The 20,046-nt window shown below is 43.2% G+C and overlaps 1 protein-coding gene across 2 annotated transcripts in view; it reads right to left on the bottom strand.

Moving 5' to 3' along the window:
- Window positions 1-20,046, bottom strand: part of RFX8 (regulatory factor X8) — a 51,727-nt gene that overhangs the window by 14,088 nt on the left and 17,593 nt on the right. The window contains exons 5-10 of one of the 2 annotated variants that reach the window (XM_048857571.2): window positions 18,091-18,154; window positions 10,556-10,666; window positions 10,392-10,469; window positions 9,548-9,661; window positions 8,678-8,828; window positions 337-395 (exon numbers count right to left, since the gene is read on the bottom strand). In XM_048857571.2, coding sequence (XP_048713528.2) covers window positions 337-395; window positions 8,678-8,828; window positions 9,548-9,661; window positions 10,392-10,469; window positions 10,556-10,666; window positions 18,091-18,154 — 577 coding nt within the window. The remainder of the gene's footprint in view (window positions 1-336; window positions 396-8,677; window positions 8,829-9,547; window positions 9,662-10,391; window positions 10,470-10,555; window positions 10,667-18,090; window positions 18,155-20,046) is intronic. The other variant, XM_048857581.2, reaches the window with a different exon arrangement.

Here is a 20,046-nt window from a genome sequence, read left to right as displayed (position 1 = left end):
ACTCTAGCTTGAACTCTCCTCCTCAGCTCCCTGCTAGTGTGGCTTCATTACAGCTGTGGTACCGGCATGGATCCTGACTTTATTTGAGAGGCTTCTGCAGGATCCAGAGTGGTAAACAGTGCAAAGGAGTGCTCTCCGTGTGTGGACCTAGGAGGCATGATTTGACCCCCAATCATGGCTTGTAGCAATACACAAACATAAAGAAATGTTTTGTTGTTATATTACAAAAAGAGTGTGTAAAATAGTTAACCAAAACCTAGGTCAGGCTTATTACATGTGAGGTGTTCAAGCCTTGTGCTTTATGGGTTCTGGTTTTAAAAAGTACATAAAACATACCTTTGCCATATTAGAAAGATACGTCTTTCTTCTTAGTCTTTTTACAAACACAGTAACTTCTGTTAAGGAGGAAGAGGCAGGTGTTTCTTATCATTGGCATTTTAAATTCTAAAGCACATTAATGAAGACAGATATTATAATTTAGAAAATGGGCCCCTGAAGGAGCAATGTGAAAGGCTGAGGGCTTAATCCTGCAAGGTATTTAGTGCCTTGACTTCAAAGACAGTTGAAGTACTCAGTATCTTGTAGGATTCAGACCTATCATTCTAAAGCTTGCAGTTAGCAGACAATAGCTGCACTGATTAAAACTTATTCCTAAAATTAATAGACTCATGACAAAGAGGAGAAAACCCCCAAGATTTCCCACCCACTATACTTTTTCTTTTTTACTTGCAGCCGTATGCTGTTATATTACAATTTAAGATCAATTAAAGCAACAACAATTATAAACGTTTTCAATTTTGATTTAAAAACCGAAACCTTCGCCTTCCTGATTCCACAGTCCATTATCCTTAGATAATGACTAAGAGCTGGTATTTTGTTTCCAGTAGCACTCACAATGTGCTAGACACTGAAACACTTGGAAAGCATTGTCCCTGCCCTGGGATCTTAAGGATAAAATATTGTTTATGTCTTATCCTTAGGTGCAGGGAGATCCAGTGTAACTATAAAATAAGTTACAGAAGTTTCCAGATGGACAATCTTTTCTCTGATTAGTATCCATGACCTTCTGGGGTTTATGCAGGCCAGAAGGCTATGTTTATTTCTGAATAAGGCCCAATATAATATATTACCCACAAAAGACTATGTTAAAAGAACATTATTAAGGTTGCAAAGTCAAACACTCAAACGTTATGTAAGGCCAGCGTTAAGATTGCCTTTGAAACCTTAATTTGACCCCCTTGTGCCTATGCATTACGATACAGTCTTTAATTAGATGATCACACACTAGTTTTTCCACTGGACCCCTGTCTCATTCACTGTGCAGGATGGATGGTGCTCAGTTAATGAGCAGATAGTCAATATTCTGTGGTTGTACAGCATCTAGCACCATGAGGTCCTGGTCCATGACTGGGGCCTAAGTGCTATGATAACACAGATAGTCATTATAATCCTCATTTTACAGATGGGAACTGATGCACTTAGAGACATTATGGTAAAAAATATCCACTAATTTTGGGTGCCCAATTTGAGACACACAGGTCCTGATTTTTCTGAGTTCTTAGTGTTATATAGGACTTTATATATTCAAGCTCCCATTGACTTTAGTTACAGCTGTCAGTGCTTAGCACAAATCAGGCCCCAGGGTCTCAAGGTGGGCACTCAGAAAGCGAGAAACAGTCAGTTAGATACCATTGACAGACAGGGCAATTGCCTGCAATATCTTTGGGAGACCATACTGTATTAATGTATGAATGGTTTATGTATCATTGTGGGCCAGGGACTGAATGCACCCCATGGGGGGAGAGTTACCACAGTTCGTCCAGAAAGTGAAAATAGTAGGGGAGAATTAAGGCAAATCTCTCAAATTATAACACCTCCAAAGAGGTACCTCTCCTCGGGAGGCTCACATATTTTGCTTCAAACTAGGTTCTCCAGAGACCAACAGACAAAGAAAGGACTTTGGGATAAACAGCCTGAGCTTAAACTGACTCAGGGCCATGGTTCCGTTCCTGATCTAAAGATGAAATGAACTTGTAACCAAAGGGAAAGCCAGCTATGGGGTCTGAAAGACTGACATCTACCAAACCCCTGTGTTGCAGTTGGGGGTGATGTCTGAAACTTTTTAGCATGTGTGTAGTTTCTTTTATTGTTTTTATATTCTTTCTTCCTTTCTTTTACCTTAAGAATACATGTGCTTGCTTAGAAGGAGCTGTATGGTAACTTGTAACTGCTGTCAATACACTGGTCATAGCCTGCAGAGAGAAAGCACAGCACAGGCACTGTCTTTCAGGCAGACTGGCTTGCTGGGGATGTCACAGTGTAGATCAGGAAGCAGTGCAGCCTAAAAAATCCCTGTCAGAAGGGAGTGAGACATGGGTGACCACCCAGGAGAGGTGACAACTTGGAGCTGTAAACCTTTAAATGAGTGCCCTCGAGGGACCATGGAAGGTAAATACAGGTGCAGTTACCCTGAAACTATGACAACTACCTCTGAAAAGTTTTGGTTAAGTAACTTGCTTAGCAATACATACAAACTCTGTGGCAGAAGCAGAAACAGAATCCCATTCTTGGATTCCGTTCCAGTTTCTGGCAAGGAGTGTGCTCCAGTGGGCACACTCTCTTCTGATTATTTTTCCCTAACTTAACCCTTCAGTCCCATTCTACTTGCCAGTTTCAGTCTGTATTCTTCAGGTTTCTTAGCCCAGTCTAAGTCTCCTTGCCCAACCAATCCCAGTTCCCACCTCCTGACTCCTTCATCTGATTTGTCTCTTACCACCCAACCACTGGTGCCCAGTCCTAGTCTCCTATTCTGGGCTCCTCATCCAATCTCAGTCTCCCTCACCCACTCCGTCTCCTTGTGCCAGTCTCTTTGTCCAGCCCATACCAGTTTTCCCGTCGCAACTGAGCTCCTTGTCAGATCTGTCTCCCCATCCCTTCTCTGTTTAACCCTCACTGCTTCATTGTCACAGTCTCCTTCTGCAACCAGTCCCAGACTACCCCAATCTCCACATCTGATCTCAGTGTTCCCCCACCATAGTCAAGTAGCTCCCAGTTCTGCCAAATCCATTTCCCTCACTGCTGCCAGTCCCAGTCTTTCCCTCCAACTCCCAGTTACAGTTCTCTCCTCCGTACGTTCCAGTCTCTGCAGACTCCTTAATCCAATCTACCCCTTTCTCTCCCCCTATCATCTGTTTTTTATCCCCTCTGTATTTGAAGCAGATGGCTTCCTTCTCCACACTCCCTGGCTGCCATCAGGGAGGGTCATGAGAGCACAGGAGAGACAAAAAGAAAAGGAGTACTTGTGGCACCTTAGAGACTAACCAATTTATTTGAGCATGAGCTTTCGTGAGCTACAGCTCACTTCATCGGATGCATACCGTGGAAACTGCAGCAGACTTTATATACACACAGAGAATATGAAACAATACCTCCTCCCACCCCACTGTCCTGCTGGTAATAGCTTATCTAAAGTGATCATCAAGTTGGGCCATTTCCAGCACAAATCCAGGTTTTCTCGCCCTCCACCCCCCCACACAAATTCACTCTCCTGCTGGTGATAGCCCATCCAAAGTGACAACTCTCCACACAATGTGCATGACAATCAAGTTGGGCCATTTCCTGCACAAATCCAGGTTCTCTCACCCCTCCACCCCCCTCCCAAAAACCACACACACAAACTCACTATCCCGCTGGCAATAGCTCATCCAAAGTGACCACTCTCCCCACAATGCGCATGATAATCAAGGTGGGCCACCCCCAGCACAAATCCAGGCCTTCTCACCCCCCCCGCCCCACCTCCATACACACACAAACTCACTTTCCTGCTGGCAATAGCTCATCCAAACTGACCACTCTCAAAGTTTAAATCCAAGTTAAACCAGAACATCCTGGGGGGGGGGGGGTAGGAAAAAAAGAAGGGGAAATAGGCTACCTAGAGTTTCTACAAGCCATTACCCTATGATCCCACTGAGAGTTACCAAAAGCAACTACAGCATTTGCTCAAGAAACTTCCTGAAAAAGCACAAGATCAAATCCGCACAGACACACCCCTGGAACCCCGACCTGGGATATTCTATCTACTACCCAAGATCCATAAACCTGGAAATCCTGGGCGCCCCATCATCTCAGGCATTGGCACCCTGACAGCAGGATTGTCTGGCTATGTAGACTCCCTCCTCAGGCCCTACGCTACCAGCACTCCCAGCTACCTTCGAGACACCACTGACTTCCTGAGGAAACTTCAATCCATCGGTGATCTTCCTGATAACACCATCCTGGCCACTATGGATGTAGAAGCTCTCTACACCAACATTCCACACAAAGATGGACTACAAGCCGTCAAGAACACTATCCCTGATAATGTCACGGCTAACCTGGTGGCTGAACTTTGTGACTTTGTCCTTACCCATAACAATTTTACATTTGGGGACAATGTATACCTTCAGATCAGCGGCACTGCTATGGGTACCCGCATGGCCCCACAGTATGCCAACATTTTTATGGCTGACTTAGAACAACACTTCCTCAGCTCCCGTCCCCTAAAGCCCCTACTCTACTTGCGCTATATTGATGACATCTTCATCATCTGGACCCATGGAAAAGAAGCCCTTGAGGAATTCCACCATGATTTCAACAATTTCCATCCCACCATCAACCTCAGCCTGGTCCAGTCCACACAAGAGATCCACTTCCTGGACACTACAGTGCTAATAAACAATGGTCACATAAACACCACCCTATACCGGAAACCTACTGACCGCTATTCCTACCTTCATGCCTCCAGCTTTCACCCTGACCACACCACACGATCCATCGTCTACAGCCAAGCTCTGCGATACAACCGCATTTGCTCCAACCCCTCAGACAGAGACAAACACCTACAAGATCTCTGTCAAGCTTTCTTACAACTACAATACCCACCTGCGGAAGTAAAGAAACAGATTGATAGAGCCAGAAGAGTTCCCAGAAGTTACCTACTACAGGACAGGCCTAACAAAGAAAATAACAGAACGCCACTAGCCGTCACCTTCAGCCCCCAACTAAAACCCCTCCAACGCATTATTAAGGATCTACAACCTATCCTAAAGGATGACCCAACACTCTCACAAATCTTGGGAGACAGGCCAGTCCTTGCCTACAGACAGCCCCGCAACCTGAAGCAAATACTCACCAACAACCACATACCACACAACAGAACCACTAACCCAGGAACTTATCCTTGCAACAAAGCCCGTTGCCAACTGTGCCCACATATCTATTCAGGGGACACCATCACAGGGTCTAATAACATCAGCCACACTATCAGAGGCTCGTTCACCTGCACATCCACCAATGTGATATATGCCATCATGTGCCAGCAATGCCCCTCTGCCATTTACATTGGTCAAACTGGACAGTCTCTACGTAAAAGAATAAATGGACACAAATCAGATGTCAAGAATTATAACATTCATAAACCAGTCGGAGAACACTTCAATCTCTCTGGTCACACAATCACAGACATGAAGGTCGCTATCTTAAAACAAAAAAACTTCAAATCCAGACTCCAGCGAGAAACTGCTGAATTGGAATTCATTTGCAAATTGGATACTATTAATTTAGGCTTAAATAGAGACTGGGAGTGGCTAAGTCATTATGCTAGGTAGCCTATTTCCCCTTGTTTTTTCCTACCCCCCCCCCCCCCAGGATGTTCTGGTTTAACTTGGATTTAAACTTCGAGAGTGGTCAGTTTGGATGAGCTATTGCCAGCAGGAAAGTGAGTTTGTGTGTGTATGGAGGTGGGGGGGGGGGGGTGAGAAGGCCTGGATTTGTGCTGGGGGTGGCCCACCTTGATTATCATGCGCATTGTGGGGAGAGTGGTCACTTTGGATGAGCTATTGCCAGCGGGATAGTGAGTTTGTGTGTGTGGTTTTTGGGAGGGGGGTGAGAGAACCTGGATTTGTGCAGGAAATGGCCCAACTTGATTATCATGCACATTGTGTGGAGAGTTGTCACTTTGGATGGGCTATCACCAGCAGGAGAGTGAATTTGTGTGGGGGGGTGGAGGGCGAGAAAACCTGGATTTGTGCTGGAAATGGCCCAACTTGATGATCACTTTAGATAAGCTATTACCAGCAGGACAGTGGGGTGGGAGGAGGTATTGTTTCATATTCTCTGTGTGTATATAAAGTCTGCTGCAGTTTCCACGGTATGCATCCGATGAAGTGAGCTGTAGCTCACGAAAGCTCATGCTCAAATAAATTGGTTAGTCTCTAAGGTGCCACAAGTACTCCTTTTCTTTTTGCAAATACAGACTAACACGGCTGTTACTCTGAAACAGGAGAGACAGGTTCCTTGCTCTCCATTCTGGTGCCAGCCCCCATCCTAGCCTGCAGCAGCCAAGAGCAGCCATTACAGTGAACGTTTGTCTTCACCCCGGTAGCCCTGGAGCATGTTCAGTTTTTCTGTGGAGATGGCATATGTGCAGTCTGGCAGCATTAGGAGCTAGGTTGACCATATAGAAAGTGTAAAAAATGGGGGTGGGAGTGGGGGTATAATAGGCACCTACATAAAAAACCCCCCCGCAAATATCAGGACTGTCCCTATAAAACTGGGACATCTGGTCACCCTACTAGAAGCTGTGAGGGGATGGAGCATGCTCAGTTAGTATGGAATCGTCAGAGATTTTACCTGATAAGCTCTCTCAAATCTAGTAAGCATGTGCAAACTGAAATTTTTCCAAGATTTATAACTTGGCCAAATTTGGGCAGATTTTCACAGGGACAGCATAAGGCACATCCCTGACACAAAGCCTCCTCCTCCCCCTTGGTCAAATTTCAGGGCATGATGAGGGCGCTACAGTATTTCAGAGATATACTTCTCTACTCCAGACATGTCTCCTTCTGTCCAAACTAAAATCCCAGACTGTCTCTCAGACATCGTCTTGTGGATGTCTAGCCATCAGCCATCAAGCTCAACCTAGCAAAAAGGAGCTCCTAATTCTCCACCCAAACCTTTCCTACTATCTCCTTTCTCAATCACTGGACAACACGGCCGTCTTCTCTGCCACTCAGTCCAGTAACCTGGGTGTCATCTTCAACTCAGACCTCAGCCTGGATGTGAGGACCTAGGAAATGTCTAACTCTTGCAGATTCTTTCTGCATAACACCTCTAAGATACAGCCTTTCCTATCCATCCACACAGCTAAAACTCATGTCCAAGCTCCTCATCATCTCGCATCTCAATCACTGCAACATCATCTTCCCTGACCCTTGCCCTGTTGCTATTCATTCAGAATGCTCCTGCAAAGATCATTCTCCTAGCGTTTGACTATGTCACCCCTCTCTTTACATCCCTTCACTGGCTCCCTCTCCGCTATCATATCAAACATACACCATTTGTCTTCACTTTCAAGGCCCTTCATGACCTACCATCACCCATTCAGTAATGAAACACTGACTCCCAACTCTGATCAGCCCATGATGTCAGCCATCATCACCCACTTAAAATTTTCAAACACCTATATGCTTTCTGCCATGCTGCCCTTCATGCTTGGGAGAAGCTCCCTATAAACATCCATAAAGCAGCCTCATTATCCACCTTCAGAATCCTCCTTAAAACTGCACTTTACTGTGAGGCCTACAAAAAATTGACAACAGTTAGGCTGCCAGTGTGCTGAGACCACTGCCTATCATGCTGGCTGTTTCCTTGTACTGCCCCATCTGTCTGTCTGTATCTATCTGTTGTCTCTGGTCTTAGATTGAAAGCTCTTTGAGGCAGAGACTGTCTTTTTGTTCCATGTTTCTACAGCACCTAGCACAATGGGGCTTTGGTACATGTCTGGGCTCCCAGGAGCTATGACGTTGATGATGACTGATAATAATAATAAAGAATAAAGAAAGAAAATGCTTCAGATTTTTTAACATGGGCAAAACAACGTATTTTCTTCTAGCCTCGTTCTCATAAATGGCTGAACTGTTCCCCCTGAAATTTTCCAAGAAAATTCAGTTTGAGGCAGTCACCTAGCATGGAAAATTTCAACCCAAATTTTTAAAGTTTAGCAAAAAGTTATAAGAAACTGAAAACAGGGTCTCATAATGGGAAGTGTTGGGCAAGCTTAATAATAGATGATGCTACCAACCCTGCATATAATAATTTCATAAATGAATAGGAACTTTGACGTTTGTTACAGCTTACAAAATGGCCAATTACAAAACCACTATTTATCTGTTATTTGTAAAGTTACACTCAGGTATTTATTTTGTTTACCAAAATACTGGTCATGTACTATAACTTTAAGACAGACCTTGCTGTCAGTTTCAGCTATTTCTAACTATGATCTACCTTCTCTGCACCTTATTCATAATCATTGACACTGCCAAAGAGGCTATGCTAAGGCACAGGATTTACAAAAGGTTTTATAAACACTCTTACTTAGCATGGTTTAGCATTGACTGGATATACTTTGGTTAAAACTGTTTTTACAAATCGTTGAGACTACTTATTTTTGGTTGTAACCAAATTAATCCGAGTTCTCACAGGTATCAAAATCATGCCACCTGAAAGTTTTTAAAATCATATTATCAAAATCATAGTCTTCTTTGCACTGTAGGTGGAGCTTAAAAATAGATTTGTTATAAAGTTTTGGACAATTTCTATCCATCCATCCACTAATAATTTCTCTGTTCCTGATGCACACCTTTGATTTTGGACATCCGTAGTAAGAGTGGAAAATCTTCCAAAACAGTAAGCAGCCAGAGTTTAACATTTTTACTGAACAATCTGACTGACTTCAAATATTGTATAGAGACATCTTCCAAGAAGTCATCAAGCAGAATGCTCTCCATTTCCTAAAAACAGAGGTTCATAGGGAAAATACATTATTTTTGGCTTACTACAGATGCTTCTAGCATCATAAGACAAAATTATATTTACGGCCTAAATCTGCATAATACTAAGAGCCTGTTCCTGCTTTCACTAAAGTCAATGACAAAACTCCCATTGATTTTAATGGCAGCAGGAACAAATCTATACAACTTAGACCTCAGCCTGGATGTGAGGTCTATACAAGCCTAATTAAATAAATGATGTTTAGTTATCAAACATTATTATGATGGCCAATTTCAGGTAAACGGTAAACTCTTATGAATGAAAAGCTATATGTTTCAATATGGAATTTCACCAAAAGTATGTACTGCTGTCAAAGGAACAACATAGGTTTGTTTGTTTTTTTAAAATGGCACTAATTCAGTGTTCATTCTTCATCAGATGCCACCTCAGATAAAATAGCCCAAGGTCATAAAAGCAAATTCCATGGATGTAGGCTGGATCTTTTAAAGGAGCCTATGGAAATTCAGTGAGAGTGGGGTGGCAAACTCCAATGGGCTCATCCAAAAACCTCAGCCATAGAGCTTCAGCATAGAGTACAAAGAACAGATTTAAGATTCAGGTGGTATTTCCCGGGTACAGATAATAATAAACATCTGTGATTATGTCTCAAATAGAATTATAGAAAAGATATGAACAGATAGCAAAATAATTGCAATAAACAAATCTGTGTCTACAGTACCTTGAACAGCTGTCTATCATAGCATTTAAACAGTCTGCATACATCTGGCAGTGACATAAGCATTACTGTTTCAGGCTGCAAAGACTTCCAGAATGACATGATAAGGTCTTCCACCTATTGCACAAATTCTTTGGTTAATATTCATTAAATCTGCACTTGTAGAACGCTAAACTGAATGCAAACAACACAACACTCCTCACTGCAGCAGAGAGAGGAGCCAATAGTGGTTCCTTGGTTCTCTTCCTGGCTCCATCCTAGCCCTAGTTCAGGCCCAGGTTAGAGCAGCCAGGGGGAGCCAGTTAAACCTTAAAAGGAAGAATCAAAATTGAAGAAAAAAAGAAAAGAAGCAGTAGCATAAATATGGCCCCAGATACGGGGCTAACTGACTGAATATGAACTAGGCCTTTCTCAAGAACAGTTCTGTAAATCACCCCCTCAAGCAACCCATGTTTAAATAGAAATCAGCCAAAATCTAAGGCTAAGTTTGGTAGAAGTCTTGTTCTCCTTAGAGTGTTCTGAGATCCACCAAGCATTTTTTCCTCTTTCAAAAGTCAGCATCTGCCCTTTGCAAAGTATTTAAATTCGAACTCATTTTAAATTTAATGGGAGTTAGGCACCTAAACAGTTGGGTCTCTAATTTGGTCTTTGGAACATGTAAGTATGTTATGTTAACAAAGTATTCCAGAATGATTTAACTGAGTGCTCATTTTGCATATAAATAATCATCATCTGACAAAGCAAGTGAACTACATGGAAATAATTTTGTCATTACAATCAGTTTTTGTCATCTAAATAAATCACTAATACTCATATTTACAGATATGTTATTAAAACAAGGGTATACCCTGTCAAGTTCTTTGTTCCTCAAGTTCTGTAAAACATCTTGACAGTAGTTACAATAATCATCAGCAAGCAATGCAACCTAGAGAATGCAAACAAAAAAGAGTCTGCAAAACAATCACACAGGCCAAGAGCTAATTTTCTTGATTACTGAATAGCTAAACTTACTATTTTATATGAGTGTGTCTTTCCTAACTCTTGCTCCCAAGAAGAAAATCTCTTGAATTCAGGCAAAGGGGATCCACATTTGTCTTTCTCTGTCTGCAAATTGATACCAGACTGGAAACAATTTAAAGGCTTACTTTTTTTAAAACAATCACTTTGTTAGATTTTTAAATTTAAACAATAAAATGTTAATAAAAGAAGAACACACTTATCTTACTAACATTTCACATTATATTAAAGGCACTCAGGCCCAGATTTATAAAGGTATTTAGTCATTGCTGTGCTCAGCATCACAACACCTAACTGATTTAGGAGCAGGAGTACTTGTGGCACCTTAGAGACTAACCAATTTATTTGAGCATAAGCTTTCGTGATCTACATAAGCTGTAGCTCACAAAAGCTTATGCTCAAATAAATTGGTTAGTCTCTAAGGTGCCACAAGTACTCCTTTTCTTTTTACGAATACAGACTAACACGGCTGTTACTCTGAAACCTGATTTAGGAGCCTGAATCCCCTCAACAGTCAACAGGATTTAGACTCCCCAGTGCCTAAATTCCTTTTGAAAATGAGACTTAGGCATTGTGACACTGAGCACAGTAACATCTACATACCTTTAAAAATCTGGGCCACAGTGTGTTTATATGTTGTATAAACAATATTGTCAAAGCAACTCATCTATTTCTCCATGGGAATTCTTGTCCTGATACCTATTATGACAGATGTGAGACCTTAGAAGTGCTTGGAAATCAAGACTCTGTAATGCCAACCAGCAAGGAGGTGCAGAGGGGTTACAGAGATCACTGGGACCTGACATACAGTCTAGCTCACAAAAGAGTGTCATGTAAGGTCTCAAATAAAAGCCAGTGTCACGCTGGTCACCAATAGTTTTGTGAATTGTATATGTATATACATGTAAGGAGCTGCAAATATGTTCTTAAAGTCTAAATAAAAATAGTGGTCACCAGCAAAGGTGAAAAAACAGGTTTTCTGTCAGACAAGACCCATCTGTCTGTTTACATGTAAACTGAATATTGTCTCATTCATAATGGGTCTCCCATCACCAGTCTCAATTATATGCAAATGAAGGATTGTGGGGACTTCAGAAAGAAATTGACAGGAAGAGAAAAACAACAGTGGGGAGAGAATCTTATCTGGTGGTACAGATCAAAGGTTTGCTGGAGTATATATGGGGAGTGTCATGGGGTACCAAGTCTTGCACTGGACAACAAGGGGTTAAAGAGCTGCTCTGGGATCAGCCAGCCCTGCCCTGCCACACCTGCAAGAGATTCACAGACTGGAGGAGGAATTAAAAGGGAGCAGAACAGCTCACTTGGAGGCAGGCCAGGGAAGAAAAAGGACCTTGCAGCTTCTGAAGAAAGGACTGAGGGAAGGCAGGATCTCTCCCATCCACAGCTGCATGAAGGTCCCTCCCTGAAGCAAGGGAGGACCGGCTTCTGATAAACCCTGGGAGGGAGGCATTTCCCCCTCCTTCACCTATTACTAACCCCGTTGATTTGGCTTATGGACTACCCCTGAAGGGGTGAGACTTGGAACTGACCTGGCCAGAGGCCAAGGCATGAGAAGAGCGGAAGCGAGTTACCATGCCACGCTTGGCCGTGAAGAGGTGCCAAGCGGTGAGCTGACTCCCTTCATGCTTTCCTGTAGAGATGCTGAACTTTGGACAATAGTGGAGTGGCAGGGAGTGATCCAGGGAGGGCAGCCTTAAAGTGCTCATGGGCATCAGACCCTTTTATTGCCCTCAGAGGGCCCTGTGCTGGAGTCTGCAGAGAATGGAGGGAAGGCAAGAGGAGGCTGAAGGGAAAATTCGAGTTTCACAGATGCAAGCTGGACTGGAGAACTTTGAGGGTAGACTGCTGGATGAGGAAAGTGGCCAGTGGCAGCATGGGACCATGAGAACCAGGCACAGAAAAGATCAGCTAGTGAAGGAGAAACAGAGCTCAGGAACAGGTTTGCTGAGTTGTACAATGAAGAGCACAGCAGGCTGCAACAGAACATGGGAGGGCAAGGAATAAGAGAAGGGTGGCTAGTCCTACAAGAAGAGGGGAACCGTAAATGCAGATTGCCAGGGTTTGGAGCCCCAGGAGGGATGGGTGACAACTTGCAGAAGATAGCAAGAAAGAGCAAAAGATAAGAGGACTTGCAGCCGGAAAGAACAGAACGAGGAAGACCAGAGAATCACAGCAACAATAGGGGACTCCCTATTAAGAACAGACAGGCCTGTCACCAGAGATGATCTGGAAAACGGATGAGTATGCTGTCTGCTGGGAGCTAAGATATGGGATGTGGACCTGAGGCTGAAGAGAATCCTAATGAGAGCAGGGAAGAATTCACTGCCCTTCACATGGGAACAACTGATTCTTGCTAGAACACATCAAGAGAGATTATGCCAGGCTGGGTAAGATACTTTAAGAAATGGCGTCTCCGGTGATCTTGAGTGGGATTCTGCCATTTCCCTAGAGGAGGAGAATGAAGGTGAGACAACAATATGATGATCAACCATTACGATGATGGCCAGGCAGTGGTGCTATAAGGAGCGCTTTGGGATATTTGATCACTGGAAAGTATTCATGGACAAAGGACTATTCTCATGGGATGGATTCCACCTGAGTAGGGAGGGAAACAGATTTCTGGGATGGAGGTTGGCACAACTGATTAAAAGACCTTTCAAACTAGGTATCTGGGGGAGACAGTTGGGAGATGTTCACGTATTCTCCACACCTGCTTGTAATACTGAATGGGAAGAAACTCTAGTAAGAAAGGATATAGCAATGGAGAAAGGAACAACAGAAGTAGGAGAATGGACATCAAGAGGAAAGATAGTGCCAATACCAATGATAGCTCAGGTAGGTGATACTGGCAGCATAACGACTGTACCTAAACAGGTGAGGAATCTGGGCAAAGCAATACAGAAACTACTAAGATTTCAGTACACCAAAGCAAGGAGCCTGGGTAACAAAATGGAGGAATTAGAGTTACTGGTGCAGAAAGTGATTTATTTGAGCATAAGCTTTCGTGAGCTACAGCTCACTTCATCGGATGCATACTGTGGAAAGTGTAGAAGATCTTTTTATATACACACAAAGCATGAAAAAATACCTCCTCCCACCCCACTCTCCTGCTGGTAATAGCTTATCTAAAGGAGGAGGTATTTTTTCATGCTTTGTGTGTATATAAAAAGATCTTCTACACTTTCCACAGTATGCATCCGATGAAGTGAGCTGTAGCTCACAAAAGCTTATGCTCAAATAAATTGGTTAGTCTCTAAGGTGCCACAAGTACTCCTTTTCTTTTTGCAAATACAGACTAACACGGCTGTTACTCTGAAACCGGTGCAGAAAGTGAAACCACATATTATAGGGATAACAGAAACATGGTGGAATAGTAAAGATTGAAGTACATGTATTGAAGGGTATGGGCTGTTCAGGAAAGACAGAAATAAAGGTAAAGGTGGTGGAGTAGCATTGTATATTAACAATGAGGCAGACTGTGAAGAAATTAGAAGTGATGGAATGGATAAGACAGTGACTGTGTCAAAATCACTTTAGGGAAGAAAGCTACCACAGATTCCCCAGGGATAGTGCTTGGAGTATGCTATAGACTCCCAGAATCCAATTTGGATTTGGATATGGATAGAGACATCTTTAATGTTTTTAATGAACTCAATACTACTCAATACTATACTGGGAATTGTGTGAGATACTGATTTCCCAGATATAGATTGGAGGACAAGAGGGCCCAGATATTCCTGGATGTGATAACTGACAGATTTCTTCACCAAACCAACAAGAGGTGATGCCACTTTAGATTTAGTATTTGGTGAGTAGTGAGGATTTCACAGAACTGTGTGTAGAGGACAACCTTAATTTGAGTGATCTGGAGCTAATTCAGTTTAAATTAAATGGAAAAACTGGAAAGAGTCCAGCAGAGGGCAACAGAAATAATTAGGGGGCTGGAGCACATGACTTATGAGAAGAGGATGAGGGAACTGGGATTATTTAGTCTGCAGAAGAGAAGAATGAGGGGGGATTTGACAGCTGCTTTCAACTACCTGAAAGGGGGTTCCACAGAAGATGGATCTAGACTGTTCTCAGTGGTGGCAGATGACAGAACAAGGAGCAATGGCCTCAACTTGCAGTGGGGGAGGTTTAGGTTGGATATTAGGAAAAACTTTTTCACTAGGAGGGTGGTGAAGCACTGGAATGGCTTACCTAGGGAGGTGGTGGAATCTCCTTCCTTAGAGGTTTTCAAGGTCAGGCTTGACAAAGCCCTAGCTGGGATGATTTAGTTGGGGATTAGCCCTGCTTTGAGCAAGGGGTTGGACTAATTGACCTCCTGAGGTCCCTTCCAACCCTGATATTCTATGAATCTATGATCAGAAAGGACTATCATGATCATCTAGTCTGATGTCCCGAATATTGCAGGCCACAGAACCTCACTCACCCACTCTTGTAATACTCTGGCTGAGTTACTTAAGTCCTCAAATCATGATTTAAAGACTTCAAGTTACAGAGACTCCACCATGGACTCTAATTTAAGTCTGCAAATGACCCGTGCTGCGGAAGAAGGCAAAAAAAACCCAGGGTCTCAGAATAATAATAATCATCTCATTCTTGTTTTCACTATAAATACATCTAAGTGCTGGTGTTAGGCAAAGTGAGGATTCTTCGTTGAATCTTTAAAGCTGGTATGTACTGTTCCTCTGGAAACAGCTGGCCTGGTAATTGTGTGCGTGTTCAGTGGGTAAAGGGCTGGACACTGCAGGGAATGCTTGGAGGACGCAGGGGGTTGGTGGTGCCTGTCACTCCCTGCAGAGAATGAGCAAATTCCTCCTCGGAGGCCTGGAAGGTAGGAAGTGCTTGTGATGCCAAAGGCTATTGGTTTCAGGGAGCTGATCCACAGCAGGCAAACACAAGTCTCCTTCATGCTAAGGCCAGGTGGCAGTGAGGTGCCTCACAACGTTGGGTACCCCCAAGGAGTGTCATAGTGCAGAAGCTTCCAAGAATATTTTTTTGAGATGTGCCAGATATTATATGCACATGGGTTCTTCACAGATTATTATATCTATAAATTCTATATATAGCTCTGTGAGCTAGGGGATTGAATTCTGGCTCCATGAAGGAGGATCACAGAACTTCCTGCAGGAACTTAAATCACTGGAGGGTATCACAGGGTAGCTGGCTCTGTGGATAGACTAAGCCCAGCAACCCTGGACCAGAACAGGTAAACCCATTCCAGGCAGTTAAAGAGGGCTATCCCTGGGTCTATAAAGAATTGCTAGTGGGGAACTAGGGGAGATTGATTGAGACAGGTTGTGCTTTGGGGAGGGGAGACCCACACTGAAGTGGAGTTAGCTCCTGAGGTGGGTCCCTGGAGCAAGGGAAGCATCTCTGGGGCTGTTGCTACAAGAAGAGAGCAGAGCTGCCAGGGAAACTGCCAGGAACTGGAGTGCCAGAGACCCCTGGGAAGGGTGGCCCTGAAACCTGGGGCCAAGGCAGGGTGACCTGACAGCAAGCGTGAAAAATCAAGACAGAGGGTGGTGGGGGGTAATAGGAGCCGATATAAGAAAGACCCAAAAATCAGGACTGGCTGTATAAAATCGGGACATCTGGTCACCCTAGGCCAAGGATTGAGTTAAGACTGTTTTCTGTTTGTTTGCTATTTCTGTTAAGGAAATAAACTTCCTTGATAAAGACTGAGCAGGGCAGTGCATGTTTTGGAGCTGGGGAGAAGCTGACAGGGTAATCAATGCAAACTCCCGATGCATAAACAACTATGCAGAAGTAACACCTCTTGGGGAGAATTGCATGAACAGACATGAGATGTTAACCAAGAGGGCAAAACCCTGCTGGAAGGGTCTACATGTAGAAGATGGGTGACACCTGGTAAGCTTGGCATGCATGTAGACTGTTTATTCATTTATGATACATTTTCTCTGTAATGCTTTTGTTCTAAATAAATATACTGTGCTCTGTGCAAGTTGGCTGATCACTGGTAAACTCTGTCAGAGCCCTGGGAGAGAGCAGAGCAGGCATTGCACTAATCTCAGACTGCTGGGATAAGTAAGGAAACTGCAACCCTAAAACTCTGGTCTGGAGGGCCAGGAATGCAGATTCCCATCCATAGACAGATGATTGCTACAGGCAGCGAAACCTGGAACTGTGACACCTCACCTATTCACTGGAAGGTAGGTAAAAGGAACAGGTATGGGCAGGCTAGAAATCCAGAGCCTAAAGAACATACATTTTTTTTCACAGAACGTATTTAGTGATATGTGTATCCTATGCACCTTCTCTATGGGTATGTCCACACTGCAATGTAAATTTAGGGTTAGTGGGACTTGAGTCAGCTGACCCGTGTTAGGGAACCCTGGGCTTGAGCATCTACATTGTATTTAAACTCTATGTTAAGACTTTTCTAACCCATGCTGAAACCTAGGACTCTGGGATCCACACTGCAATGTGCATACCCAAGTAACCATATCCCAGAGTCCCTACTACCCCGACCCAAATGTGGCTGCTCTACCCTAGGACTGTAGCGCACTGTGAGAAAACTTTACCTCCCATCCTGCACATTACCAGGAAGCAGCTCACCTTGCAAAAGGTTTGACCCTGGGTCCCAGCTTGACTTGAGCTTGGACCTTCCAGGCCTGCAGGGTCCAGAGCCCTAGCCTGGATTAGCTCAATTGCAGTGTAGACATAAGTGGGGTTAACCTTGCACCTGGGCTTACACTATAGTGTAGACATACTAACACATTTCATAATCATGACATTCTAACTAATGTTAAGTGTATCTGGCTCTGCTAGTGAGGTTGCTGGATATAATGTTGTCCTGTGTCTGCACGTTTTTCATCTATCATCGGTGCATACACTTGTAATACACTCATTGCCATATCCAAGTGCTCTACAAAAATAAGGGATACATCCACACTCCTCCTTTCCCTCAGTTTAATCAGGGTTCTCATATTGGTCACATCCTGTTGACAGACTACCAAGAACTCCAATGTCAAGACAACTCCCAGCAGTGTTATTTCAGAAACATCTGCACTAGCAGGTGAGCTTCACATCAGACCCTAATGGTCGAGAGGGTTTTTTTTTTTTTTATAATCCTTTGGCAATACTTGAATTCTTGTCATGCCAATACAGTCTCATTGAACTGTACTGATTCAGGCTCAGCAGCCCGATATTTTGTGGAAATGAGTCTAAGTGTGGGCCTGCACAGCGATGGCCATGTCCTACTGACACCGATAGACACAAACCTGGGCTCTCTTAGCTACAGCTTCCACATTAAGCCTACCTAATGATTTGGGCAGACAGTAAGGTGACGAAAAATATTTAACCAGTAAGTAAGCAAAAAAATAAGTAGCCAGCTAATGAACCCATACACAGAGATATACTACTTTAAAGGGTATTATGAGCAAGCTGCACTTTACTAAGACATAATGTTGTGATCGTTTTAGCTCATTAAACCATTATTGATCTTTCAGTTTTGTAGTAAATCCACTTTATTTGATACTCACTGTTCCTTTTCTGTAGCCGTTGCTCTCATAATTTGCTGCATCCTCAGAACTGGAGCCATCCCCACTGTGGTGGAATACACATAACATAACTCCAATTTTAAAAACTGTTGGCTTATTAGGTCTTTAGTATGAAAATGATCTCTAACTGGCTAGGTTATCAGACTGGGACTGACACAACCGTTTGTGTAATAATAATAACTTTAAGAAACAACCTCTCCCTCTTACCACTTTGTCCCATGACTTTTAGTTTATTAATTGATTTTCTAAATGGGTTGATTTCTCAGATCTTAATTAAAAAATCATTATGCAAATAAAATCAACAAACAGGCCATTTTAAAATGCAAAGGTAGGTGATTAGGTTTTTTTAACTTCTTGTGCCAAATTCACTATTTTACATTAGTGGATACAGCTCCACTGAAACAAACACACAAAAGAACTACAAACATGTAAATAATGAAAGGGGCCCTTTTTATCATCTTGATCACTTTGATTGTACATCCCATCCCCCCCCCCCGATCCTTTATGGTCAATTTAGATTGTACATTGTTCAGAGTAGGAACTGGTTCTTCAACTTTGTAATGCATCAGAGGTGTCCCACAAGGCTCAGCCTTAGTCCATCCTACTAACATTTATATGAACTCGAGGAAGCTGGTTTGACAACATAGATTGAAATGCCAAGAATGTGCAGAAAATATGTAGCTCTACCTGTTTTACATCTGCTGTAAACAACACCATCTCCCAGCTCTCTCTGTGGTTGTGATCAGCTTCAGCCAGCCAACCAGGCAAAAGAGATGTAGTACGAGGGTGACCAGATGTTCTGATTTTATAGGGACAGTCCTGATTTTTGGGTCTTTCTTATATAGGCTCCTATTACCCCCCACCCCCGTCCCAATTTTTCACACTTTCTGTCTGGTCACCCTATGTAATACTGACAGGAAGAAGGAAGTATTTTGAAGAATTTTCATAGCTTTCGGTCCTTTTGGACTCCTCAGTGTTTTTGGAGCATAGTCACGGTTGTGTAAAAAGTACACTTCCACTTACAGCTGGCCAGAAGCCTGCATTAGGGCTGTCCAACCAGACACAGACCTCATGATAGTGATCCATGCATTTGTGACCTCAAGACTTGCTTACTGCAACTCATTATGTGTAGGGAGAAAGCCACCCACCCTGAAATAACTCAAACCAGGGAAAATGCAGCAGCGTTATCTACTTAGGGCATGTTAGTCACTACAGAGACTATACCAATTTAGTATGTCATCATAGTTGTGCCATCACAGCCCCGTAGTGTAGCTGCAGCCTACTCTGATGGAAGGGGTTTTTCTGTCAGGTTAGGAAAACTCCTCCCCGAACAAAGTTATCTGAGGGATGGTCTACATTGGGAACTTACATCAGAATATCTAAGTCTCTTGGGCATATAAAAAATCCACACCCCTAAAGTAGGGTTGCCAATTTTGGTTGGACATATTCCTGGAGGTTTCATCACATGACAATCTTTAATTAAAGATTAATCTTTAATTCCTGGAGACTCCAGGACAATCCTGGATTGGCAACTCTACCTGAGAGACATAGCTATGCCAACGTTACCCCTGGAGTAGACAGCATTAGGTCAACAGAGTAATTCTTCTGTTGACCTAGCTACCATCTCTTGAGGAAGTGGATTACCTACACCAAGAGGCCTAGGTAGTGTCTACACTGAAGCAGTAAAGCAGCGGCTGCAGCTTTGCCGCTGTAGCGCGGTGGGTGGTGCTCAGCCTTTCCAGACCACTTTCAGGAGTCTAATTTGTCTTGCATACCCCCCAGTTACACCTCACTTAAAAATACAAAAGTGTCACAGCACACTATTAGTGGTAAATTGCTTACTTTCTCATTTTTACCCTATAATTCTAAAATAAATCCATTGGAATATAAATATTGTACTTATTTTCAGTGCATAGTTCACAGAGCAGTATAATGTCA

Source organism: Caretta caretta, chromosome 1, assembly GCF_965140235.1.
Source record: "Caretta caretta isolate rCarCar2 chromosome 1, rCarCar1.hap1, whole genome shotgun sequence".
Taxonomy (NCBI): domain Eukaryota; kingdom Metazoa; phylum Chordata; order Testudines; family Cheloniidae; genus Caretta; species Caretta caretta.
The sequence above is the reverse complement of the archived record's forward strand: the minus strand, read 5'-3'. Positions and strand labels throughout refer to the sequence as shown.